Here is a 27669-nt window from a genome sequence, read left to right on the forward strand (position 1 = left end):
GAACACTTCTTGGCTCTTGGGATCACCAGGAGACCGGCGCTCTCGGAACGAAGGCTTCGGGCCGGGACATAGGGGGAAATCAGATCTGAAAGATATGAGGGGGAAAGTCCATGTGTGATTTTGTATGGTAATAGGAGAACCTTAAAATCACATCTTAGGCTAACAGGGAGCCAATGCAGGTTAGCCAAAATTGGGGTGATGTGATCGTACTTTTTTGTCCTAGTTAAAAGCCTCGCTGCAGCATTTTGTACCAGCTGAAGACTCTTGAGTCTGGTCATCGGAAGACCGGAAAGTAGTGCATATCAGTAGTCGAGACGGGAGGTAATAAACGCGTGAATTATGATTTCTGCATACGACTGAGAAAGTATAGGACGAATTTTAGCAATGTTACGGAGATGGAAGAAAGCAGTTCTAGTAATTTTCTTCACATGTGTTTGAAAGGACAGATCGGGTCGAAAATGACATGGAGAGAATCATGTGTAACTAAATTAGCCTACTTTATTGTTTGCTAACAGTATGGTTAGCTAACACAAACACACACACATTGGGAAAAAGTAGTCAGACACATTGACACACAAACAACACCAGATTGATTGTTATTTGCTAAAATGAAAATAAAAATGAATTTACAACAAAAAAAAAAATGGCTGAAATGAGTTTCCTCTGCAGGGTGGCAGGGCTCTCCCTTAGAGATAAGGTGAGAAGCTCAGTCATCCAGGAGGGACTCTGTGTAGAGCCACTGCTTCTCCACATTGAGAGGAGCCAGTTGAGATGGCTCGGGCCTCTGATAAGGATGCCTCCTGGAGGTCTCCCTCAGGTGGTGTTCCAGGCATGTCCCAACGGCAGGAGACCCCGGGGAGGACCCAGGACACGCTGGAGAGACTGAGTCTCTAGGCTGGCCTGGGAATGCCTCGGGATCCCGTCGGATGAACTGGAAGAATTTGCTGGGGATAGGGAGGTCTGGGCTTCCCTGATATGGCTGCTGCCCTCGCGCCCTGACCCCGGAATGGTGGAATGATAATGGATGGATGGCTGGATGTAAATTAAAAAGTGACAAATGAACAGGTCAAAAATGAAATGATTCTTTTGATGAAGACATACTATATATAATCTATCCCCAAAATGAAAGAAATGTATTAAGTAAATTGCAAATAGTACATTGATTTCAATTGGGGTCCTTTTCGACCCCACTTATGGAAGAGTGTAGGTATTGGTAGGTTATCCATCCAGGGGTTAAACTTCCTCTTGTGCTTTAATTGCCTTCTTATCTTTATTATTATTCGACTGGTTACGGCCCTGCAACTTCGCAAAGATAGTGATGTGTGCGACCTCTGCATTTCTTGATCATCGCAAGTTTTGTCTCCATGGTTATCATCCTTTTGCTTCCCCCTTTAGCATCACAGCAAACTGTGGGACCCACAGCCAATATAGTATAAACTACCGGTATACATAATAGTAACGCCAACGCAAAAAGGATTTACAAAGCACACATTCCAAAGTGAATGAATGAAGAGACAGAACTGCATTGTTGGAAGGTAGTTCAGTCGAAAGCATATCGATATTTTCATGTTGCCACAAGGCAAACCAATAGCAGACCAGCATCTTGTAGGAGGTCAACCAATAGCAGACAGGCTTCTTAGAGACCTAATGCATTATACACGCAAATGGTCCAAGGTTGTTGTTGATGTCCATCCATCCATCCATCCATTGTCTTCCGCTTATCCGAGGTCGGGTCGTGGGGGCAGCAGCGTTAAAAGGGAAGCCCAGACGTCCCTATCCCCAGCCACCTCCTCCAGCTCATTCGACGGGACCCCGAGGCGTTCCCAAGCCAGCCGAGTGACATAGTCTCTCCAACGTGTCCTGGGCCGCCCCCGGGGCATCCTGCCGGTGGGACATGCCCGGAACACCTCCCGGGGGAGGCTTCCAGGAGGCATCCTTATTAGATGCCCGAGCCACCTCAACTGGCTCCTCTCAACGCGGAGGAGCAGTGGCTCTACACCGAGTCCCTCCCGGATGACTGAGCTTCTCACCTTATCTCTAAGGGAGAACCCAGCCACCCTGCGGAGGAAACTCATTTCGGCCACTTGTACCCGGGATCGAGTTCTTTCGGTCATGACCCAATGCTCATGACCATAGGTGAGGGTAGGAACGTAGATCGACCGGTAGATCGAGAGTTTTGCCTTTCGGCTCAGCTCCCTCTTCACCACGACAGACCGGTACAGGGTCCGAATGACGGCAGACGCTGCACCGACCCGTCTGTCGATCTCCCGTTCCATCCTACCCTCACTCATGAACAAGACCCCAAGATACTTGAACTCCTCCACTTGGGGCAAGACCTCCTCCCCGACCCGGAGGGAGCATACCACCCTTTTCCGACTGAGAACCATGGCCTCGGACTTGGAGGTGCTGATCCCCATCCCGGCCGCTTCACACTCGGCTGCGAATCACTCCAGCGCGAGCTGAAGATCACGGCCTGAGGAAGCCAACAGCACCACGTCATCTGCAAAAAGCAGTGACGCAATGCTGAGGCCCCCAAACCGGACTCCATCCCCGCCAAGGCTGCGCCTAGTTATTCTGTCCATAAAAGTTATGAACAGAATCGGTGACAAAGGGCAGCCCTGGCAGAGCCCAACCCTCACCGGGAACGAATCCGACTTACTGCCGGCAATGCGGACCAGACTCTGGCACCGGGCATACAGGGACCGCACAGCCCGGATAAGACTGTGCGGTACCCCATACTCCCGAAGCACCCCCCACAGGGCCTCCCGAGGAACACGGTCGAATGCCTTCTCCAAGTCCACAAAACACATGTAGACCGGACAGGCAAACTCCCATGCACCCTCAAAGACCCTGAAGAGTGTATAGAGCTGGTCCAGTGTTCCACGGCCAGGACGAAAACCACACTGTTCCTCCTGAATCCGAGATTCAACTTCCTGGCGGACCCTCCTCTCCAGTACCCCTGAATAGACCTTACCAGGGAAGCTGAGAAGTGTGATTCCCCTGTAGTTGGAACACACTCTCCGGTCCCCCTTCTTAAAGACGGGAACCACCACCCCAGTCTGCCAGTCCAGAGGCACTGTCCCCGATGTCCACGCGATGTTGCAGAGGCTCGTCCATTATGACACGTACACAACATCCAGAGCCTTAATGAATCGACCCCCGAGGCCCTGCCACCAAGGAGTTTTTTGACAACCTCGGTGACTTCAACCCCAGTGATACGAGAGCCCAACCCAGAGTCCTCAGGCTCTGCTTCCCCAGTGGAAGACGTGCCGGTGGGATTGAGGTCTTCGAAGTACTCCGCCCACCGATTCACAACGTCCCGGGTCGAGGTCAGCAGCGCCCCATCGGCACTATACACAGTGTCGATGGCACACCGCTTCCCCCCCCTAAGACGTCGGATGGTGGACCAGAATTTCCTCGAAGCCGTTCGGAAGTCGGCTTCCATGGCCTCACCAAACTCCTCCCATGCCCGAGTTTTTGCCTCGGCAACCGCCAAAGCCGCATTCCGCTTGGCCAGCCGATACCTGCCGGCTGCTTCCAGAGTCCCACAGGCCAGGAAGGCCCGATAAGACTCCTTCTTCAGCTTGACGGCATCCCTCACCGCCGGTGACCACCAATGGGTCTGAGGGTTGCCGCCGCGGCAGGCACCGACTACCTTACGGCCACAGCTCCGATCAGCCGCCTCGACAATGGAGGCGCGGAACATGGTCCACTCGGACTCAATGTCCCCCGCCTCCCTCGGGACATGGGCGAAGTTCTGCCGGAGGTGTGAATTGAAACTTCTTCTGACAGAAGATTCTGCCAGCCGTTCCCAACAGACCCTCACAACACGCTTGGGTCTGCCGGGTCGGGCCGGCATCTTCCCCCACCATCGAAGCCAACTCACCACCAGGTGGTGATCAGTTGACAGCTCCGCCCCTCTCTTCACCCGAGTGTCCAGAACATGCGGCCGCAGGTACGACGAAACGATGACAAAGTCGATCATCGAACTACGGCCTAGGCCCTAGGGTGTCCTGGTGCCAAGTGTACATATGGACACCCTTATGTCTGAACATGGTGTTCATTATGGACAGACCATGACGAGCACAGAAGTCCAATAACGAAACACCACTTGGGTTCAGGTGTTGTTGATGTCGTATAAGGGAAATCCCATTAAAATTGGCTGAAAAAACATGTAATTCAACAAGTGAAAAATGCAAATCTTTAAAAAATTGCGAAGAATTAATCATATATTTTACTGTTTAACTCAATAATTTATCATACCAGTTAGAAATCCAATGTCCTAGAAAATCCCAATGACCTGTTGCTAGTGAGCTCTTTTCAGAACCAGTCCGAGGGCTGCTCAGTTGTTTTTAGTGGGCTACCTGCTGCCCGCATGCCCCATTTTGGTGACCCCTTGTGTAAAATGTTTTCAAAACCGAGGAAAGAAGTAGCTTATACAGTTCTTACTGTATTTACTTCTTATCCTAGCCAGGGGTCATTACATCTAAGTCAAAAGTGCCTGGTAATCAAACATGATAATAAAAATTCAAATTCAAGTTATCTAGCAATGTTTTATTAACTTCCAACTTACCCAGGGGTCTCAAACTCAATTTATGTGAGGCACCATTCAATGTCTGCACCATGTATTTGACAAAAAAAGAGTTCACTTGTTTAAAAAAATGAAAGCAATCCAATTTTTTGTATGAGTGACAAAAACAGTGACAAAGTATTGACCATCGAGTTAGGTGCCACACAGGGGCCTTGGGTTTGAGACCCCCCGATTCTAACTATTTCAACAGTATACAATTCAGCTCACAGACACAATTTGCGTGTCTCCACAAACATAAAACTAACTGTACAGCAGATGCACTTGATATTTGGAGCACTTTAGTGGGAAAAACACACACATCAAATCTTGAGGAAGCAAGGCTGTTTTTTTCTTCTTTTTTTTTATACAAGTGTGCAGGATCTTTTCTAAGACTATCAACTGTGTGTGAAAGGATGAATGGGAAGGGGGAATTGAAGAGATGTGTTTATGTAGACAGTCCGGTCAACTGGAACATCAACTAGGAAGTTGGGACAATCGAGGTGGTTCACAGCATCCGTGGAGGGCTTCCTCTGATCGCCCTCCTCCGGTCGGCTCGACTTTAAAGGTGGAAGTGCTGTGGAGGGAGAAGGTGAGTTAGACAATAATTCTAAATTATGTTTGCAAAATTTGATTTGACTAAGGACAAAGGTACTGGACTGTAATCCCCCATACATCACGGGGAGCAGATTCCCCTCATGATGTGCTAAACCCCATCCCTTCCAAAACATTTTCAACATGCGCTCTGCCAGCCCCAATCGGACCAATTGTAAATCTGGGATAATGGATCTAGCTGCATAGGTGCTCTTCATTTTAGGCGGGAAGATCAGGGGAAAAGGCCACTATGCATGACATAAATTTGCTCTCTCGGCCCTGCTCTCAGCAGTAGTTGCCTGGGGTAATGGATCACGGCCAAAACAGTGCAATTCATTTTAGGCGGGCCACAATGGCACGCATCAGTGGCCTGAAAGGAAAATAAAAAGCTCTGCTGGAAACTGCTCTCAGCAAAAGTCAACTGGATTCATGGGTAATGGCCCCAACCATGCATTTAATTTTAGTAGGGCCAGAACGACACACCTTCTGACTAAAGTGCTCTCTGAAGCGCCCTGTTTGCACCAATATTAAATTGGGGATAACAGATGGGTGCCACACGACTGCAGTGCATCTGAGGCGGTGGCCTGAATTAAAAAAAAAGAAAAGAAAAAAAGTGCTCTCTTCACCCCCGCTATATCAATATTCGACTGGGGATAATAAATCATGGCTAAAACGGTGCAGTTCATTTTAGGCAGCCCACAATTGCACGATTCTTAATCCTGAACCAGACAAATGAAAGTGCTCTGCCGGCCCCTGCTCTAAATAATAGTCGACCAGGGATAACAGATTGCAGGGTGCTCTTCATTTTATGTGAAAAGATTGAGAAAAAAGAACCATGACAGAAATTTTCTCTCTCAGCCCCCGTTCTCAACAATAGTCACCCGGGGATAATGGATAAAGGCCAAAACAGTGCAGTTCATCAAAGGCGGGCCACAATGGCACGCATCAGCGGCTTGAATTGATAAAAAAAGTGCTATACAGTTGCCAGCTCTCAGCAATATTCGACCGGGAATAATGAATCGCGGCTACAACCGTGCATTTCGTTTTAGGCGGTGAAGAACAGCACGTCTCCCTACAAAAGTGCCTTTTGACAGTCTTCACTTGCAAAAATATGGGACTGGGGATAATGGAACACAGCCACACGAGTGCAGTTCCTTCCTTTTTTAAATGAATATTTTTCAACCCGTGATTCATCTAGGCCAAAAAGTGCAAAGTAGTAAGGATTAGAGCATGTCTCTCAGGCTTAGGCCCACAAAACAGAGGGCAAATTTCCGCTTCTGAGCGGCTTTTGCATCGTGCATTGTTATTGTACTAATATAATTGAGTCCGACAGCATTTTTTGTAGGTGCCACGCCGTACCTTTCACCAATCGTAACGGGGGCGGGACTGGGCCGGATGGTGTCGGGGGGAGTCGTGTTCGTGCCCGGGCGGGGTTGTGGAACTGGGTGGGGCAGTGAGGGCCAACTGTTGGCCCCCCGCTCGTCGCTCTCGGCGGTAGTCCAGGCCCCGGGCCCCGGGGGGCGCGTACCGCCCCGCTTGAGTCCTCCACTCCGTGTCGAATGCTTCGGCCTCGGCTGAGGGGACAGAAAAATGTTGGATGATCAAATGCAGAGCTAGCTTAACTTACAAATTTGATTTATGAAGGTCTCTTGGGGCCTCTTAACTCCCTCTTTTGTTTCACGTCCAATCCCATTAAATTTGTCACAAGAAAATGCCTATTTGTCTCAGATTTTACTTCCGGGATACAGCTTCCCTGCCTTACGATGTTTTACTTTACAGTGTCGAATAAGATTTTTCTGTTGGGTTCCTCTTTGTGGCTCAGGAGGTAGAGCGCTCGTCTTGGGATCAAGAGATCGCAGTTCGAATCCCAGCTCCTCCGTGTTACATGTCGAAGTGTCCTTGGGTAAGACACTGAACCCCTAATACCCCCAATAAGCAGGTTAGCGCCTTACATGGCTGCACGGTTGCTATTGGGAAATGTGAAGCACACTGTAAAGCGCTATGGGAAGTCTTGACTTGAAAAGCGCTATATAAATGCAGATCATTTCATCATTTCATTTCATTTTCCCCACAATACCACATCAGTGACAAATCATTTTGCGTGGACAATATCTTCACAAGTCTCTAATATTCCGGTCTTCTGGTTGATGTCTTAAAAATGCTCGTCTACAATTGTTTTTTTATCACAGCATCATCAATATAATGATATGCTCTTGGCTAAACTATCTCCCACAATGCCTTTCTTCATTCACATCAGAATCGTGTGTGCTTTGTAAAGAGTTTGTCAATCTGTGATATAATACTGTATTTATTTTCCAGGAGTCTAAGCCTTACATTCATGCTAAAGGGAGAGGCTAAAACATTATAACCATGTAAATTAAGATTGTGATCATCAAGAAATACCAAGATGGCACACAAATGGCTACCCTTGCTATGTTTAAGCCACCCTATCCATCACCTCCCACCCTCTACGTCCACCAGCTACTCCACTCGACCAGCTCAAAGCATGTTACACCAAAGTTAGGTAGTGTTTAATTTTTCTTTTAAATGTATTTAAATTGTTGTTCAATCATAAACAGTGCCATGATTTTTGTGTTCTTTCCATATGTCACTCACAAATGTTTCAGATCATCAAACCAATTTCATTTCATAGAGTCAACCCAAGGAAATACAGAATGCAGTTTTGAAATGTTGATTAGATTTATAAAGGCACATAAAAAATCCAGCCCTATCTGGTCCCATCCAAAGAAGTATTTGCCCCGCCCCCTTAATAACTCACAAAGTAACTATGACTAATGACAGTTTAAGAAAAGCCGAGTTCAATTCCATAGGCCACACCTAAAATTAATTGCCACCTTTGTTGAATCAAAAAATAACTTAAATTGGACCTGTTAAAGTAAAGTAGGCTACAATTCTACAGAACACAATTGACATGCCACGATCCAAAGAAATCCCAGGAGAAATTGGAAAAAAAATGATTTAAGTTTGTCACTTCAGGAAAGGTCACGGAGCCATTTCTAAGGCTGTAGGGCTTTAGCGAACGACTGTCAGAGCCATTATCTTCAAATGGAGAAAACTGGAAACATGGGCAAACCTTCCCAGGAGTGGTCGACCAACCAAGATTACTCCAAGAGTGCGACTGTGGCTCATCCAGGAGGTTACAGAAGAACCTTGAAAAACATTAAGGGAACTGCAGGCCTCGCTGGCCTCAGTTAAGGTCAGTGTTCATGACTCCACTATAAGAAAGACAATAGCCAAAAATGGCATCCGTGGGAGAGTTCCCAGGCAAAACCATGCTGTTACAAAAGAACACAAGATGTGCCGCCTGTTATATCTGGCGTAAAAATGGCACAGCATTTGAGAAGAATAACATGATGCCAACAGTAAAGCATGGTGGCAATGTGATGGTCTGGTCAGGACCAGGACAAATTTGATGTGGTTGACGGAAAAATGAATTCTGGTGTTTACTAGGAGATTTGAAGGAGAACTCCCGGCCATCAGTTCGTGCCCCCAAACTCAAGCGCTCTTGGAACATGCAGCAGGACAATGATCCAAAACACACCGGCAAGTCTACCTTGGCTCAAAAACAAAAAGCAAAATGAAGGTTCTGGAGTAGCTACGTCAAAGTCCATATTTAAATCCAATTGAGATGCTGTGGTGTGACCTTAAACGGGAAGTTCATTCTAAGAAAACCCTCCAATATGGCAGATTTTAAACAGTTTTGCAAAGAAGAATGGGCCAAAATTCCTCCACAGTGTTGTGAAAGACTCATTGCCAGTTATCATAAATGTTTGATTTGTGTTATCGCTGCCAAAGGTGGCACAACGTCCTATAGGTTTCTATTTTTTTGTATCGTAATAATGGAATCAACAATTCAAAATTGCATTTTGTATTTCCTTGGGTTGTCTCTGTGTGATATTAAGATTGGTTTAATGATCTGAAAGCTTTGTGAGAGAGAAATATGCAAAATTAAAAAACTGAAATACGGAGGTCACTTTTTCATGGCTTTGTACATGTTTCTCATATTTAACTCTACAAAACACACCTCAGATTAGAGTAACTTCAAATCCTGGTGACCCACTGTATTCCCACCCACATTATGCCAAGGTACCAGACTCACTCTCGTCCAGGTTTATGTAATCCTGCCGTTCCTCCCTGTCTCCGGTGCGGCGGTTCCGCGAGCGTTCCATGATGTGAGCTCGCTCGCCGATGTGGTGGCCGATGGCTAAGCGCTCCAAGCCACTTTCGCTATCTCGCATGGACTGGCGGGTCTCGCGAATCTACCAAAAAAAAATCACAAAAGATAAAAGCGGTTACAGTACATGCAAACGTTTAACCCTAATCATTTATAACAATGACCACACCCAACACACACACCTAATAATTGTTTTACTTATTACCTATTCGCTGCCAATGACAGCCACATATGTTTTGGGGATTAACGTAATTACTGCCATTTACGGCTGTAGAAGTCAATGACAGTGAATGAGAGTTAGGATAAACATTATAAATTACAGTAATTCTACGCCCATAAACATCTCAAATTTCATCCAAAATGTAAGTCGCGGCCTATCGCTAGCATGCCTTTTGTGGCAGATGTGACTGAGGACTGAAGTGTGGGATTCCCTGCAAAATTTTAAATTGTGGGCGTCACCACTAATGTTTGAAATGTGGGCGTGTATACAAACCAACTGGCGTGTGCTCATTGCACAACGTGTTTTGAGTTGTTTTGACGCTGAAAATATCAAAGAGTCACGTGTATAAAGCACATTTAAAAGTGGCCACCATCAACAACGCTGAGAAACACGGAAATCGGGCTGCTGCGAGAGAATTTAGGATTAATGAATCGACGGTCCGAAAATGTAGGAAGTTGAAAAACAAGATCCGACAAATAAAGAGAACGTAGCTGAGCTACCGAAAATGTAAGGTGAAGAGGCCCGATATTGGAAGAAATACTCGGACACTGGATCACCAAGCGAAGACCAAGTGGCAGAGGTGTTTTTGGCCCTCGCCGTTCGACTAGTAACAGGGACGCTAGCTGAAGAAATGAAAATGAAAGGTTTCCAAGGGGGAGCATCTTAAACCATTTGATGGATATTTGGCGCAGTTGTTCTTGTCAGAAACAAAGAATGAAGACTTTGACGGCTTTGTTTGATAAGGATTAATGGTAAAAAATGTTTTACTAAACTCAGTTTTGCTCTCTCTTTTTTAACAACTTATTTCATCCTGGTGTTTTGCTTTGTGATAAATACTTCAATAAACCACAACCAAACTCAGCTTTGCTCCCCTGCTGCTTTTTTTTTCAATTGTATGCTTGTCTGTGTGGTCGTAAGGCGGTAGCGCGGCACTCGCGCCCAATAAGCCGGTGCGCCTTTTGTGTTAATAAAATGCAGAAATAGAACTAGGTACGGAGAGTGCACCTTTTAAAACGGTGAAAATATGGTAATTCCGTTTGTATCTTAATTTAAGCCTTATTGCACGTGCAAAAAAAATTCTATCTTTACTTTGAATTTAAATACAGTGCATCCGTAAAGTATTCACAGCGCTTCACTTTTTCCACATTTTGTTATGTTACAGCCTCATTCCAAATTGTATTAATTTAATCTCTTATCTCAAAATTCTACACAAAATACTCCATTATGACAATGTGAAAAAGTTTTTTTTTTTTAACTTTTTTGAATTTATTAAAAATAGAAAACTAAGAAATCACAGTTACATAAGTATTCACAGCCTTTGCTTAATACTTTGTTGATCCGCCTTTGGCAGCAAATACAGCCTCAAGTCTTTTTGAATATGATCCCACAAGTTTAGCACACCTATCTTTAGGCAGTTTTGCCCATTCTTCTTTGCAATAAGTCTCAAGCTCAATTAGGTTGGATGGGAGACGTTTGTGCACAGCCATTTTCAGATCTCTCCAGAGATGTTCGATCGGATTCAAGTCTGGACTCTGGCTGGGCCACTCCAGGACATTCACGGAGTGGTTCTGAAGCCAATCTTTTGAGATCTTGGCTGTGTGCTTTGGGTCGTTGTCCTGCTGAAAAATGAACCTTCGCCCCAGCCTGAGGTCAAGAGCGCTCTGGAGCAGGTTTTCATCCAGGATATCTCTATATATTGCTGCATTCATTTTTCCTTCTATCCTGACTAGTCTGCGAGTTCCTGCTGCTGAAAAACATCCCCACAGCATGATGCTGCCACCACCATGCTTCGCTGTAGGGATGGTATTGGCCTGGTGATGAGCGGCGCCTGGTTTCCTCCAAACATGGCGCCTGGCATTCACACCAAAGAGTTCAATTTTGGTCTAATCAGACCAAAGAATTTTGTTTCTCATGGTCTGAGAGTCATTCAGGTGCTTTTTGGCAAATTCCAGACGGGCTTCCATGTTCCTTTTACTAAGGAGTGGCTTTCGTCTGGCCACTCTACCATACAGGCCTGATTGGTGGATTGCTGCAGAGATTGTTGTCCTTCTGGAAGGCTCTCCTCTCTCCACAGAGGAACGCTGGAGCTCTAAAAGAGTGACCATCGGGTTCTTGGTCACCTCCCTGACTAAGGCCCTTCTTCCCCGATCGCAAAGTTTAGAAGGCCAGCCAGCTCTAGGAACAGTCCTGGTGGTTCCAAATGTCTTCCATTTACGAATAATGGAGGCCACTGTGCTCATTGGGACCTTCAAAGTAGCAGGAATTTTTCTGTATCCTTCCCCAGATTTGTGCCTCAAGACAATCCTGTCTCACAGGTCTACAGTTCTTTTGACTTTATGCTTGGTGTTTGTGCTCTCACATGCACACTCAACTGTGGGACCTTATATAGACAGGTGTGTGCCTTTCCAAATCATGTCCAATCAACTGAATTTACTGCAGGTGGACTCCAATTAAGCTGTAGAAAGATCTCAAGGATGATCAGTGGAAAAAAGATGCACCTGAGTGAGCTCAATTTTGAGCTTCATGGCAAAGGCTGTGAATACTTATGTAAATGTGATTTCTTAGTTTTCTATTTTTAATAAATTCAGAAAAAGTTTAAAAAAAAAACCTTTTCACATTGTCATAATGGAGTATTTTGTGTAGAATTTTGAGATACATTTTGGAATGAGGCTGTAACGTAACAAAATGTGGAAAAAGTGAAGCGCTGTGAATACTTTCCGGATGCACTGTAAATACCACAAATATTAATTTTTTTAACTACAGTTTAAAACAATCTATCCTGAGTAAAATTAGTAATTCATTTCAAAAACAAAGACAACACACAAAAATAGCTACTCTTGTAACTAACTTGCCTAAGTTAACTACAATTAAATAGTTGGTAACAGTAACAATTATAATCAACACCCGTTTAAGGTGATTTACCCTTGATTTCACCGTTAGAAATTCCTGTTTTTGCATAAATTAAAAATATAATACTAATAGTGAAACATTTTAAGCCATATTTCCCTTGTTTTTGTCGTTTTTTTTTTACTTTATTATGTTCGAATAGGGCGGCACAGCGGCTGGGTGGTTAACGTGCAGCCCCACCGTGCCGAGGTTCAGGGTTCAAGTCCAGCTACTGCAGCTTCCTTGTGTGTTGTTTGCATGTTCTCCCCGTGCCTGCGTGGGCTTCCTCCGGGCACTCCGGTTTCTGCCCACATTTCAAAAACATAAATGTCAGGTTGATTGGCCGGTCCAAATTGTCCCTAGGTGTGAATGGTTGTGTCTCTGTGTTCCCTGCAACTGGCTGGGAACCACTTCAGGGTATTCCATGCCCCAAGATAGCTGGGATGGGCTCCAGCACCCCCGCGACCCTATTGAGGATAAGCGGTGCAGATAATGGATGGATGTTTATGACTTAAATTTTTGTAAGAAGTACTGAGAAAGATGGGTAATCTTTCTGCTCCTTTTCATTCGGTTTAATTGATTATCTTAGGGGTTATTTGTTTTTTTCATTCATTTTGGCAAATGGATGAAAAAATACTTTAATACAAAAAAAACCCACCAAATTACTTTGGTTTATTTCCCAGTCACACTCTGGGCCTGAATTTTATTTCATGCATCTTACAGAAGCTGATAGCTATTTCGAGACTATGTGGTTTCTTTGTTAAAGCACCCCCTCCACAACTCTAACCCACAAAGGGCTACCAGTTGGATATGCATTTCTAAATTAACATGCTATTTACTCTGCTATGTTACTTTATTATTACCAGGTTGTAATTATTAAAAGTAGGGCAAAATGGGCCCAGTCCACCACTAAACATCTGCCTTGTATAAGGGCAATTGTGGCCCATGCTGACACTGTATTTGCCCCTTTTATTCAAGTTGTTATAACAATATTGCAATAGGTCTACTGCGAGCATTCAAGAGGAAATTCTCACCCCTCCTGGGCCATGTCTTGTTTGATGGGTTTGCTGGTACACCTTAGGAGCCCCGTCATCCGTGGAAGAGTAGGAGATCACTGTAGACGAGGAGAACGTTTGGCAGTTGGGCGATCCGGAAACCCTTTCCTGCAAGAGGGACATTTTTTACACGTTTAATTTTTTTTTCGTACATTTTAGGAAACTGATCCTCTCACCATGTTTTCCATCATCTCCCCCATCATGCCAAACATGTCCATGAACCCTCCGCCCTGAAAATGGACGGATTAATGGGAGCCAGGAATGGGGCAAAAGAAAACTTGATCAAGATACTCAAGACACTCACCATTCCCATCATTCCAAACGGGGCCAATGCACCAGGCTGTAATGGAAACCAAAAGAAGTTAAACTTACTGTAGACCTCCGCGAATATGTTTTTGTATTACAGAGTGGAAGAAGATGTTGTTTCGACCCCTCTTTAAGCAGTTTTCCCCACTGGATGTCATCAACCTCAATTTATTTTGCGTGCCCAGAAACGTATAAATTCAAGATTAGCCATCTTTGTGCGTATGACGAGTTACGTCTCCAAGATGGCTGTCACCTACCAATCAATGTCATTTAAAATGCTGGTCTGCTATTGGTTTGCGTTAGGGCATTATGAAAATGCTTACATGCTATTGGCTGAATTACTTCTCTTCGTTTAGTGCAGAACCACATGTGCTTCATAAAGAATTGGTGAGTTGGCGACACAATATCGTATTTTTGTGCCGTATTTATTTCTTATGGTTCCAAGACTCGTAGTGATGCTAAAGGAAGAAGTAAAAACGTAGTGCTCATGGAAACAAAACTTGCAATCATTAAATACGAAGAAGGCATATGAATACCTGCCTTTCCTAGGTCGGCGGTACAATACTGGTTTTTTTTTAAATTTATTTATTCACTAAGGATCCAAAAAGTTGTAATGATGCTGAAGAAAGAAGTAAAAACATGGTAACTATGGAAAGCAGACACGCAGCCATACCCTCGCTAAATAATGTGGCCGCAACCAATCGATGATTGGGACTATCATTGAGAATAAGGAGGTACTTAAAGCAAGGAAAGCTTCTGAATCAGTTGCATTTCTAAAATGAACGTCGCAGTCTCACCACCTCTGCATCCACCTGCTACACTACTCGACCAGCTTAAGTCAAATCACACAAAAGGTAAATTTTGATTCATGTATTCCTTTACATCTATGTTGCTTTAACGTGTTTACCTAGATTCGCTTCGGCTTCGCATATACTAAAATTGGAACAATACGGAGTACCAGAGACTCGGAAACCATTTGCTAGTTGGCATAAGTTTCTCTCCCCCACAATACATAAATTTCACTTTATGATCCTATCTCAGAATGGATTATTGTCATATCCAGTGGTTCTACTGTAATGGTATTCTAAAATTGTTTTCATCCGTTACCTGTCGTCTTGGCACACGAGGCGCTTGAATCTGTGGCACAAGTGCAAAAGGGTCCATTCCAAATGGGCCGAACATGCTTCTCATCTGTTGCCGGTGTGCGGCGAAAGGATCCCTACAAGGTTAAATTGACAAAACAGCATTACATTTTGATCATGTGGGGTTAGTGATGCTTTAGCTACAGAATTAAATTATATTGTCGTTGAAGATCAATTGCCATATCCAATTTTAAGGGAGAATAAAAGAAGATGCAACTCCATACCAGTCCGTGTACTTTATAAGTAAATGATTCATTCGTCAGATCCTAAGTCCTAGAAAAGAGTCACACTTAATTTATTTACTTTTATTTTTGCATAATATTGCTGCAAATGTCATTGCACTATTTTCCATTGCAGTTCTTTCAGATGCACTTACCTCTAAGGCCAGTCTACAAGCACTACCTTCTTAATATTGCTCATCTATTCTAATATTTTTTCATCTTCTATTTTTTTCTTTCAAGTCTTAAGAGGTTTTTCCTCAATCCTGTGTCTAGTCCCGTTGTAAAATAAGTTTACGACGTTGATATCAATGACAATAACGACGATTCAGATAGTCTTGATTGCCACATCTAAAAATGGCTAAAGTTTACCTTTATTAATACATACATGCCTAAAATCTGTTATCAATCTCAATGCTTGTAATCCAACAAGGCGGACGCTTAAAAATCACGTGACCCTGGAAGCTTCTATATTAGATTGCCTTATGTCTGGAAGAACAGTGATATTTTGAAGGGACGGGGTGTATTATATAGCACCTCCTATCAATGTATTTGTATAGCACTTTTCAGCCGTCAAATTGCAACTAAAAGCGTTAAAACATGAATTTAAAAAGTAAAGTCACAGGATGTATTTTTAAAGGGACAGTGTATTATATAGAACTTCTTAGAGGTTGTTATAAAAAGCAAAAATACATCAACTTTTATATAAATCTGCATTTTTCATACTCCTTAGTCGAGAAGTTTGCATTTATTTTACATCACATGAGCCTCATCAGGAGGGAACTGACAAAATTGTCCACGATCGTGCTGCTACGAGAACCCAAAGAAAACAAAACTTGGCAAAATGTTGGGCAAAAGAATGACCAAAAAAATGTGCTTTATGATCACTTTAAGTCTCTTTAGTTAGGGCTCTTCCTTGTGATTTTTTGCCCTTGTTTTCAGTGGCACAACACAATCCTGCGACACCTCGTGGCTAAGAAAATACACATTGTCCATTTAAAGTCAGGCATTCACTTGCAATGTCAATAACGTCTAGGCTTCCCGAATTAACACTTTTGCAGACCCTAAGACCATTTGATTACCCCCAGAATGGAAACTGTACCCATTTCTCCTATGTTTACGAGTGGCCCTTCTTGACATCAGTGCTCTCGTTTCCTTCTGCACTTCTCAGTAATTCCCTATATTTAAATATACATTTTAATGATCCTGACGTACAATGCAGTCGTGTATATGCGTGCATCTGATGCAAAGCCATCAAAGTCATCGTGATTGAATAGTGATGACGTCAGGTGCATGGTAGCTCACGTCCGATGCAACACATTAGGCCAAACCAGGGGACGAGTCACCCCAACACACACCATGCACCCCAAAACACAATCGTTGTATATGACCTGCAAATTTGATGTATTTACTCACAGCATGTAAGGGTCGTCATCGACGTCATTGATGAATCGAAACATGCTCGGGCGGCTGGTGATGCAACTCAGCTGGTTGCTGTTAGCCAGCTAGCTAGCTAGCTTGCTAGGTAAATAGACTGTTGTTTTGTGGAAGGCGCCGGAGCCCCTCTCCCGGATCAAAATGGGGGTTGCTCGGTTGCTTGGAATATTTTGGGTAAAGCAAAGCGGAAAACGTTTCAAAACCGGGATCGTAGATTCCAGAAGCACGAACAAAACAAGAGAAAACGGAAGTCAAATTTTGACAAAGAGAACGCAAATTAGCTTACAAGGCGTATGAATGGACTGTTGCTACTTCCGGGTTTGAATTTAACAAAATAAAAGTAAAAATAGTACCGTTTTTCATCTAATAACCATAATATATACTATTTTTGTCAGCAAATCAACATTTAAATCAACCACATATACACAAAAGCTGCCATTTTCAAATAGAAACCCAATCAAAATCACGTTCGCCACAAATTTTATTTTGTTTTTACAGCAACTCTTGTGTGAGTTTCCTCAGTGTAGCACAGTTATTTCACGGACGAAATTACAGCAGGCCTCTTTTGCGCCTGCGCACAAAAGCCTTCCGACCCATCAAACCCGGATGTAACCAACGCCTAACCCGTCTTCAGGAAAAAACGGTAAGTAGAGCCGTAAAAGTCGCTTCAAACGGAATATTTTGTGATATTTTCACGAGTGGATACTCCCACGTGAATATTATCATGGTTTTTGAGTCGTACCGAGTAGAAAAGTGAGTGAGTTTGGCTGTGTAATCAATTGTACATGAACGTGTGTTTGTGTGTGTGTGTGTGTGTAGCTACCTAGCATCAATCTGCGTTTTGCACTTGTCACTATTAGCATATTTATAGCATCTTCTTTTACTTTTAGTTTGATTGAAAATTGCGTTTAGACGACATTAATGCTTAATGTGGTAATTTAAGTGTATTGGTGGTATTTAAAACATTAAACTATCTTTGAAATGTTACGCTCTTTGTATAATATCATCCTTTTATGTTATAACTTGGGTTGGACAGAGATTGCAAAATAATATTATGACGATAATAACATAACTGTTTTCCATATTTTGTTATTTGACCCATGCGGAAGTGAGCTGCAATCATCACATTTCTTTTCGTTCCTTTTTTTGTCTGTACATGTATTAACAAGCCTGGCACGACAAGCCTCTTTCTCACTTCCAAGCAAATCCTCTTAAGGCGGGGAAAACAATCACTAAAATATGAAGGTCACCAGTAATTTGGAGTTGACTTAATTTTAGAGAAAAAATGCAATTATTTTGCACAGTCACCAATTATATAAATGTCTGCATTGTTGACAAGTTTCTAGTTTATGCTGTATTAGGAATTAATGTGGAAATCTAGGCTGGATCTGATCTCGTTGGTTTTAGACTTGATTTCATACACAAATGGGTCGTTTTCGTTGTGGACCACATTTCAGACAAATATAGAGCCTTCCAAGGGTTGTATTGGATTTCAAGCTACAATGGTAGACATCAACAAATCAATCCACATACTATTTGGCATACCGACAAAGCCTTGGCGAGCTTTGATCCTATAAAAGCCTTGAAGCATATAACCAGTTTGCTAGTTGCTGTGTGAGAGAAAAAGTAAAATCAACTGAGACCAACGGTCATAATTTAGTTCTTGGACAGGTAAGTAAGGTATGTCACAACATTGCTTTGACACATTGAAAAATAGTCTGTGTAAAGCTTATATATCAGTTAATTCTAAAAAAAATCAAAATTCAGCCATAAATAGCCAAATTCCTGGTAACAAAAGTGAGTACACCCTTAAGTGAATGTTCCTGAAGTTCAATATTTTGTGTGGCCACCATTATTTTGCAGAACCACATGAATCCTCCCGGCTATAGATTTCACCAGAGCCTCACAAAGTGCCAATGGAATGCTCTTTCACTCCACAATGAGGACATTAGTGAGCTGGGGGATATTGAGGATGCCTTGAGGATTGCTACAAAACCTAAACATTCAGTTATTAATTATTTGCATCATTTGAGTTACTTGCACTCTGCCAGTCACGGTGGCTCAAGCACAGAGGCCTTGCTGTCATCAGCATTAATCACAAAGTAGGGGAGCAGGTTGCTCATGATGATTTCAATGATTTTGCATTAAAAAAAAAAAAAAAAGTTCAATCTTTGTTTTCTTTTCATTATAAAACTACTTTTTCTTTAGCGTGTTTTCAAAAAAATGTGTGTGTTTGACCTTTTTGACATACTGAAGATGTGATATGTCGGTGTATGAAATTGCAAGTAAAACGCCAGCATCTATTGTTGAGAAAGGGTACTAGGTTATGCTCTATTAGTAATGAATGTGTTGATTTAAAGCCCAACCATGAGCACTGGACACCAAACTCTTGGCTAAATGTCAACTGGTTGGATTTAGACTTGATTAAGTGAGAAAATGTAAGCCTAAAATTGGTTCGTGTCCAATGTGCACCATTTTTTGTCCAAATATAGAGGCTTTCAAGGCCACGTGACTATGAGTGGTCATTTTTTATTACAAGCGATAATGGAAGAAAATTTAGCTACAAAACAATCTGCCTACTTCATATGTTTGGACAGGGTTTCCAAAACTAGAAGCTTGTCGAGGGGTACGGGCTCGGTTAAGTAACTGACGTGTCCAGGTTAAAGGCTGGGATCTTAAGAAAATTTGCTTTTTTTCAATAAAATATTAGTCTTATTCATTAAATAACTTCAACTTTTCCTCGTATATAAATCCTGCCTCAACTTATAAGCTATGTAGATCCCTTTGTTACAAAGGCTTTGTAGGGACATCTTGTTTACTTGTCGCTTGTCATCCAACATGGCCACTGCTTAAAAAGTCATGTGACCCTCAGGAACCTTTATGGTTGTGAAGAGTCACCAGATTAGGTGTTATTCGAAAATAATGTGTTGACATAAACCACAACCCTCCAGAACTGTGTCTTTTGGACAGTTAAATACTGAGCTAAATCTGGTATGCCCGGTTTTCGACTTGATTTAGTGTACGTCTAAATCTGGTACCGTTGAGCATCTCCAATGTGAAACTTTTTTCTTCCAAATATAGTTGCTCCTTTTTTAAGCAGTCTAAAAGGTAGCCCAAATATAGTCAACTAAAATGTGTATATGTCTCATGTGGCCATATTTAGTCCAAAATAGAGTCCCTGTTGTTTTTAACTCATCTTAAATTGTCAACTGTAGTGAACCAGCTCGGTGGCCGTTTTGGGTAGGGCGCCGAGGGTAACACCCGAGACAACATTGGCATTACCGGTTGGAGGGGTTCAAATTGGAGGGTTTTGTCACCTAATGACTCCCAACGACACGTTTTGCGACCCGTTAGTTGGTTAGAACTATCGTCGAATCACTTATTGTGCACAGTCGTACGACTGTGTATGGGAGCCGACCCCTGGTAAGGTGGGATAAGGCGAGGAAAAAGATGAAGAATGTTGTCAAATGTAATACAGAAAAAGTCATTGATAATTAGGTTCTGTTTAGCCTTGTCTAACTTGAGTCCAAATATGATTGTTTCAAAATTTGAGAACCACTTTGAGCAGAAATTAAAACTGCTATTTAAATTAAAGATCATCATCTTGGCCCCTTATAAGATATGTCTTTATATTTTACTTCTCAATTAAATAAAAATGTATTTTTCCCAGAGTTTCTGCTAGGTGGCTCTTAAGATTGATAACCATTTTGTGGAGCAATTAAACTGCTATCTAAAATGACTAACACACGTACACCTTTCAGTATTTATTTTAAACATGTTTTCTTTCACTTTCATTCTTGGACGTCTTTTAACTTCTCAACCATTTGGTGCCATGTGGGCCTGCAAATAGCAACTTTCTCAAGCTTCCCTTTTAGTTTTGCTTTTATTTCAAAATGTATATCTGTTGCGCTGCAAAAGTTATCAGAATGTTCGTAAGCTGTTGTCATTTAAGTTTCTTAAATAACAGCATTTGACGCTAGTAAAGCAGATATCTGTGTGTATGTGTCCGGTGATAGATATATTCAACAAATTTCTGGTCGGAGTGGAAGAAAAATTATCCTGAATTTTGAAAACAATTCTGTACTTTGTTATTTTTTTTCCCTGACTAGATGCAGACAATAAAATGCGTGGTTGTCGGAGATGGTGCTGTAGGAAAGACCTGCTTACTCATCTCCTACACGACCAACAAGTTCCCCTCAGAATATGTGCCTACGGTAAGATTATCTTGTTGAGGAAATCTGATTTCCTGTTTTATTTGTCGGAATGAGAGGAATGTATGGCCTGTTTTTTGTTGTTGTTTTTTTTTTAGGTTTTTGACAACTATGCAGTGACTGTAATGATCGGGGGAGAGCCCTACACACTAGGCCTTTTCGACACAGCTGGTAAGGAATTTATTTTTTGTCCATGTCTATTAATCTACCTTACAAAAACATCATTGTTTTTCCTACGTCCTCAGGTCAGGAGGACTACGACAGGCTTCGTCCTCTCAGCTACCCTCAGACAGATGTGTTCCTTGTCTGCTTCTCAGTCGTCTCCCCATCTTCTTTTGAAAATGTCAAGGAAAAGGTCAGTTTTTAGGTTTCGTTGTGAACCCTTGAGGTATAGGCTCTACTGATTTTTTAATGCTGTTTGGGAGAAATTTTATTTGCAGGAAAAATAAAACGCAAAGTACACTAGACCCAAAGGATTTGACAGGAATCTGTTCTGAGGTGTGGATCACAAATATAACAGATATAAACTCGAAACTAATTAATTGGCATCCAGCATGAGAGCTGCACGATTAACCGAAATCTAATCGATATTGCGATGTGACATAGTGTGATTGTGTAATCCCAATACACTTTGTTTTTAAGGATTAATAGTTCCATGTTTATGTTTAGCCAACCAGAATTGTCACAGTTAGGAAAATGTGTGCGCAACTGTGATAGGCTGGAGGACGTTGTCAATCAAAAATCCGTGTGCCCAGCCCCTGCTGCCCCCCAAAACAAACTCTACGCTCGGCTACAGCTAGTATTTTAGCAGCTCGTTATGTAGAAAAGAAATTCCCCAAAGCGGACTTTGAGGAGTCAGAAGAGCGCAAAGAAATGGTGATCATCAGCAGGTGCTTCGTGGATTGTTCTTGCGTCCGGGAATCAACTGAGGCGACGTCGGTATAGAGAGCAATAGCGAGGCTCTTGGTCTGTACTATGGCTAGGCCAACAACTCCTTTCAGCCTCTAACGTCGAGCATGAAGCTTACCAACACCACATCCATTTCCCATAATACTGATGACCTGAAGTCGCAACTTGTGAGAAACCACTTCATTTGGGACGATTGTATTTTAATCACCGCAAAGACCTTGCTAAAGTTGTGGTTCCCAGATGCTAGCATGTAGCTAGCCAGCGGCTTTCTAAATTGCTTTCTCACTCTGAAAGGTGAAGCCCTCTAATATCGTACTTTTGTAAAATGACAATAACGACCATCTATTCTACTGCAATGTTTTATTTGTAGATCTGTAGTCATTATTATGTCTCGGTCACTAATAATGTTATTTTGAGGTAAGTTTGCATGTTACTATGCTTAAATTCTCACCAAAAACAAAACTAGCAGAGAAAATGCACTTTTCTTTTTAAACAGAAAAACGGCATCGAAATTGCTCTACAGGTATGATTAGCAATTAGTTTGTTTTTACAAAAACGTGCAGCCTTATCCAGTGTAATCTACTCATGTGTGAGATGTGTTTATTTTTTTGAAAAACATTCCCTATTTTCATGACATTAAGGCGCACGTAAAACCCTCAGATTTTCATCAAATTCTGCAGCTCGCTCTATCCTGCAGTTCGCCCTTTGTGTAACGTAAAGTGGCAGTCGTATCTGAGGACACGATAAGGCTTCCTTTTAGACTGCAGAGCTTTAATGCTCAATTCCGATTTTTCTTTGAGATCCCATCTTTCACATTTCCCACTAAATGCGACTTCTATGGGTCCCCTGTGTGATCGCCCCCATGTCCGCTTGCGCAGAAGAGGACACGACATCACACGTAATGCATTGTTTGCGGAAGTACTCATGGATGCTGACGCTGTATCGTGTCTTGGCATTTGAAAATTCAAAACTTCACTTTCCCTTCATTCAATGCTACTGTGTTTCTCGTCCGCCACGGTGTGTTGAATTTTACACTATACAGAAAAACGTAGAAACCGAGTAGCCGATAGAATTTAAGGATGAATGAATTGATGGTTTGCAAGTGGAGGAAGCTGTGATTTACTTTGTAAACAATACCGTATTTTCCGCACTATAGGGCGCACCGGGTTATAGGGTGCACCCCCAAAAAATAGTTTTTGATCCTATATCTTCCATAGATAAGGCGCACCGGATTATAAGGCGCTACAATGGGAACGTCGACAAAACAGTCAGATAGTTCAGTCCAACTTATTACCCCCTTAACATTCCCAAAGCTTGCAAAGACGCAAATACGTGTCGTAGACACGTGCGGATGCGGTGTCCGTACGATGTCACTTAAATGCGTCATTTCAAATATAATTCGGAAGGTTGAAGTCTTGGGATTCAAGAAATGCCAAACATTTCTATGTTTCTATTTTCTTTTTCGCTCACAACTTTACTGTGCATATGACAATAAACACTTGGAATTAAGTTGAATTCACTCAACTCATCACAGCAACATCAAGATCGTTCTAAAACAAGATACCAGGAAAATATAAAGCTGCATAACTCACTTAAGTTCTCACGTTCAATAATGATACGCAATCATGGTCTTCTTACAACCGTGAGTGAAGTAAATCCAGGAGAGTAGAATATTTACAAATACAGACTAATGAAACATGTTTCTTTATGCCGCACTTTAGGAAGCTTGCTACGCCATTGCTAAACTCGGCCGATTGCAGGGTTTGTTTTGGCCCTCTAGCCAATCCGAGGCTCCGAATAACTTCAGTCAATAGTGATCGATTCAAATGATGATTGACACATTGGTTAGCCAATGAAACGCCGGTATATAAATCCCAGCATACACCGCGGACTTGCTACGCCATTGCTAAACTCGGCCGATTGCAGGGTTTGTTTAGGCCATCTAGCCAATCCGAGGCTCCGAATAATTTCAGCCAATAGTGATCGATTCAAATGATGATTGACACATTGGTTAGCCAATGAAAAGCCGGTATATAAATCCCAGCATACACCGCGGACTTGCTACGCCATTGCTAAACTCGGCCGATTGCAGGGTTTGTTTAGGCCATCTAGCCAATCCGAGGCTCCCAATAACTTCAGCCAATAATCGATCGACACATTGGTTAGACAATGAAACGCCGATATATAAGTCCCAGCATACACCGCGGACTACTCCACGTTCGGGGTAAAATCGAGTCGGCGGCTGTTGAGTAAGTTGCGAGACCTTGCGAATTTAATATTGAGCCATATATAAGGCGCACTGTGTTATAAGGCGCATGGTCAGCTTTTGAAAAAAATTAAGACTTTTAGGTGCGCCTTATAGTGCGGAAAATACGGTACTTAGATGAACCACAACCAAACTCTGTTTTGCTCCAACTATATTTTTAAATACGCACACTTGTAAACTCGTCTGTGTTGTGGTAAGGCGGCCGTAGAAGATGGCACCCCCGCCCTATGGTGCATTGCGCAATGTCTATATGCCAAGTACAAAGGTAGAAAAGGCTAAAGAGACTGCACCTTTTAAAACTTCTGTATTTTACCCTTAATATTTAAATCAAAATTGATGGATAAGAAAAAAATCCTAATCAATAGGGATAGTCAAAACTACAGTTAACTTTTAGTTACACAAACAGACCTTGTTTTGGCTGTACATTTCTAAGGAATCCTTTATATAAAAGCTCATCAAACAATCTGTGTTCACTTTACAAAGATCATAAGATTATGGATTGACCGAAAAGACAGTCATTGTGGGAGGCAGTGCATACCATCATTTTCATGGTGCCGTGACGCAAACCAATAGCAGGCCAGCATTTTATATGTTGTAAACCAATAGAAGACAGGGTTCTTGACATAACCCATTTTATACACAAACTGCGCAGGGACAGAATTTTATGTGTTTTTGGGTGTGCAAATGTGATTTGTTGTTGTCGTGCAGTGGGGATAATGCTGTAAAGAGAGGCTGACAAATACATGGTATTCCACATCGTCAAATAAAAATATTGTAAGGCGACGTCGTCGTATCCCCGGGGTCTACTCTAAATGAAAATTCCATGAAACTGCCAAGTGGTGGTGTAGTGCAGGAACACAAGCTCATTCCTTCAGTAAATTTCCCAAATTCCTTTGCATCAAATGCCACTTGTCCTCTTTTCCTGTGGACTCCAGTGGGTTCCTGAGATTTCCCACCACTGCCCTCGCACGCCTTTCCTGTTGGTGGGCACTCAGGTGGACTTGCGGGAGGACAGCAACACCGTTGAGAAGCTGGCCAAGAATAAACAGCGCCCTATGTATCCCGAAAGCGGCGAGAAGCTAAGCAAGGAACTCCGGGCCGTCAAATACGTCGAGTGCTCCGCTCTCACACAGGTGAAGTAACTGCCACAAGCACAGTGTACTTTTGAGCACTACACGATTTTATAAGTGGGGATGCACGATAGTTATTCTCAATACAAATAGCAATCCGTAGCCTCCTCAAAACTTTGCTGTGGGGTTGGGCATTCATGCAATAAGATTAATTCTACTACATATATATTGGTTGTAAAATGTGCTTTATAACAATAATGCATTTTATTTTGCATCCACTGTCTGAGGATCTTTGTACGTACAGTATTCATTTGTGTGTAACGCACGCTCATGTATAGCGCACACCACTAATGTTTGACGGAAAAATCGGTCCCACATTTTGTCAGCTCAAATTAAGCATTGTCGATCATGTTGTGTTCAAAATAATCACAAGGAAAATCTGAATTCAGATATTACAATAGCATGTTTGGGCAATGAAACGAAACACACGCGCGATAAATGAACAAATCATGACTGCTCCTCTAGCTAAAACATCTCGTTCTTTCCAGCCAGCGTGGACAGACGAATGTGGCTTCGTGCAAAAAATGACCGTGCTGTTTGTGCATTTGCCTTGAGAGCGTTGTACCTCGCACAGCTAGTGTTAAACGTCGGTACGAGACGAAACATGAACATAAAATCAAAGATGAGTCTGACAAGACGGAGACATTAAAACGCGCCGTGTCCAGGTATGGCCAATAAACACAGACCCTGAAAACCTTTGTCACCGCTAAAAACACCACCACTGAAGCAGTTTATCCCATTACTCACTGCATAGCAAAGCACAGAAAACCATTTACTGATAGCGAATATTTTTAAGAAGCGCGCATGCGTTTGTGCCTTCTGCTTTGCTGCTGTTATTTCAAGTTTTGATATATTCTCCAATAAGATTTCATTGATTAATGGTATGGTAGCTGTCCATATTACTTGTTTTTTTGATTGTAGTTGTTGATGTTGATGAAGAATGGCTGATTCTGGTTAATTATTGTGGTAAAAAGTTGAAGTCATGGATGGCTACAGGCCTTTCCACTTATTTTTCACATTCATTTTTTAGTTGATTGATGAACAAGAATAGTGGAAGATAAATAGGTCAGTAATACGATTTCAATGTATGTCATTGTTGTATATTTGAACTGGTGTAAAATTGCAGCTCTGTTGGATATAAAACAATTTGAAAAAACACACTGGCACACTGATTTACAAGGAAATTTGAAAGTGGCACTCCACACCAAAAAGTTTGCTGACCCCTGGTCTAGTGGTTAAAATCAAGGGCTTTCACCACTGCGATCTGGGTTTGTTCGATCCAATTTCGTGCAAAAGTACATGTTCAGCAATATCTATCAGCTGCTAAATCATTGCCCAAGTATGGTAATGTACTACTGTTCTATTTTGCGTGTTATACATAAATAAATATGGTATTTTTAAACCTAGCTAGAGCTTAAATATTGATGGGTTTTTTTTCCTTTCAAATCTTTGGCGCTAATGATTATGCGACAGTTATGAAAATAATGAAAGATATTTAAATTGTATTCCTTAAATATAAAGTGAAAAAATATGGGTCAACCTTTGAAACAAATTCATTACTCGAGCCAGCATCCTCCGTACGTGACGCCGGCTTCCTTTTGTTTTGTTGAGCAGCGAGGCCTCAAGAACGTGTTCGACGAAGCCATCCTGGCTGCCTTGGAGCCCCCCGAGAACAAACCCAAGAGGAGGTGCGTCCTGCTATAAGGCGAGATGCAGTCCAAAGACCAAACGGTATAAAGAAACTCGTCGGGTTGGGGGAGGGGCGATCAAAAACGTCTTTGAGTTCAGTGGCCAATTAAGACAATAGGGAAAGGTACAAAGAGTCTTAAAGGGGGTTTGTGGTGCGTGTGTGCCTTCATAATTCAAAAAGAAGCAACAGAAACAAACGGTCAACGTGCAGTGCAGTATCTGCGGTTAGTATCTGCTACCTTTTCTATTGTGTTCTCCTTAGACAGGGCAGGAACCCTCCACTTCCCTTTTCAAGAGATTTGTATGATATCATTTGCCTTCTGGGGCGTTTTCTCCCAGTTTGATGGAGGAAAAAATCCTTTTAGTTTTTAGACAACTTTGGTTCTATTGTAAAGGGGAAACTTTATAATAAGTGGTACTCTCGTATAATTTCCGACTGGTTTGAATGATCAAAGCGCAAGAGATTTTGTAACTAGTGGGAAGGCCGTATTCATTCTTTTCCCTTCTGTGGGTGACTTAAGGAAATTCTATTTTATTATTTCTTTTGTGTATATTGCATTGATTTTTATGTGACTTTGTTTTGGGACCTTTTGAGCAGAACCTTGATCTTTTTTTTTTTTTTCTTTTCTTTTTTTTTGCCTATTTTAATTTTTGGGCGGGAGTTGGGTGAAATCACTAGACAACCAACAGGGTGATTGTTAATGCAAAACAGAAAAAAATGGCTGTAATATTTTTTTGCATAGGTCTTAATCTGGACTGATTAAGACGTCAACCTTTGCTAATAAATCGGTGGGAGTTTGTAATCGCATAATATTTGTAATAAAAATGGTTTGACTGACATGGA

The 27669-nt window shown here is 42.3% G+C and overlaps 2 protein-coding genes across 4 annotated transcripts; one reads left to right on the forward strand and one right to left on the reverse strand.

Annotated features, from left to right (window-relative positions):
• Window positions 1-4533: 4533 nt before the first annotated feature.
• Window positions 4534-16925, reverse strand: mlf2 (myeloid leukemia factor 2). Of its 3 annotated transcripts, none has more exons than XM_088326843.1 (8): window positions 16600-16925; window positions 14931-15042; window positions 13822-13857; window positions 13694-13747; window positions 13497-13625; window positions 9282-9441; window positions 6521-6735; window positions 4534-5144 (listed from the first exon to the last, which is right to left on the reverse strand). In XM_088326843.1, exons 1-7 carry the CDS (start codon window positions 16641-16643, stop codon window positions 6524-6526), a joined length of 747 nt encoding a protein of 248 aa, XP_088182969.1. In that variant the 5' UTR covers window positions 16644-16925; the 3' UTR covers window positions 4534-5144; window positions 6521-6523. The 3 variants fall into 3 exon arrangements, with proteins under 3 accessions (XP_088182969.1, XP_088182970.1, XP_088182971.1); XM_088326844.1 differs by lacking the exon at window positions 16600-16925 and adding an exon at window positions 16286-16390; XM_088326845.1 differs by lacking the exon at window positions 16600-16925 and adding an exon at window positions 15190-15236.
• On the forward strand, window positions 16513-27669 carry cdc42l (cell division cycle 42, like). Its single transcript, XM_088326846.1, has 7 exons — window positions 16513-16708; window positions 17119-17263; window positions 20730-20834; window positions 20930-21002; window positions 21077-21186; window positions 24942-25139; window positions 26751-27669. Exons 3-7 carry the CDS (start codon window positions 20730-20732, stop codon window positions 26838-26840), a joined length of 576 nt encoding a protein of 191 aa, XP_088182972.1. The 5' UTR covers window positions 16513-16708; window positions 17119-17263; the 3' UTR covers window positions 26841-27669.

Source organism: Urocampus carinirostris, chromosome 2 (genome assembly GCF_059441175.1).
Source record: "Urocampus carinirostris isolate Australia breed hairy pipefish chromosome 2, RoL_Ucar_1.0, whole genome shotgun sequence".
NCBI lineage: Eukaryota > Metazoa > Chordata > Actinopteri > Syngnathiformes > Syngnathidae > Urocampus > Urocampus carinirostris.

What these genes read in the sequence shown, in the direction of transcription:
- mlf2 (XM_088326843.1), bottom strand. Translation starts at nt 16,643, where the DNA reads ATGTTTCGATTCATCAATGACGTCGATGACGACCCTTACATGCT. An exon ending in GATGACGACCCTTACATGCT is followed by an intron (nt 15,043 to 16,599) that starts GTGAGTAAATAC and finishes TTAACCTTGTAG; the next exon opens with GGATCCTTTCGCCGCACACC. An exon ending in CAAGACATGGCCCAGGAGGG is followed by an intron (nt 9,442 to 13,496) that starts GTGAGAATTTCC and finishes TTTTTTTGGTAG; the next exon opens with ATTCGCGAGACCCGCCAGTC.
- cdc42l (XM_088326846.1), top strand. Translation starts at nt 20,730, where the DNA reads ATGCAGACAATAAAATGCGTGGTTGTCGGAGATGGTGCTGTAGGAAAG. An exon ending in CCTCAGAATATGTGCCTACG is followed by an intron (nt 20,835 to 20,929) that starts GTAAGATTATCT and finishes TTTTTTTTTTAG; the next exon opens with GTTTTTGACAACTATGCAGT. An exon ending in TTGAAAATGTCAAGGAAAAG is followed by an intron (nt 21,187 to 24,941) that starts GTCAGTTTTTAG and finishes TGTGGACTCCAG; the next exon opens with TGGGTTCCTGAGATTTCCCA.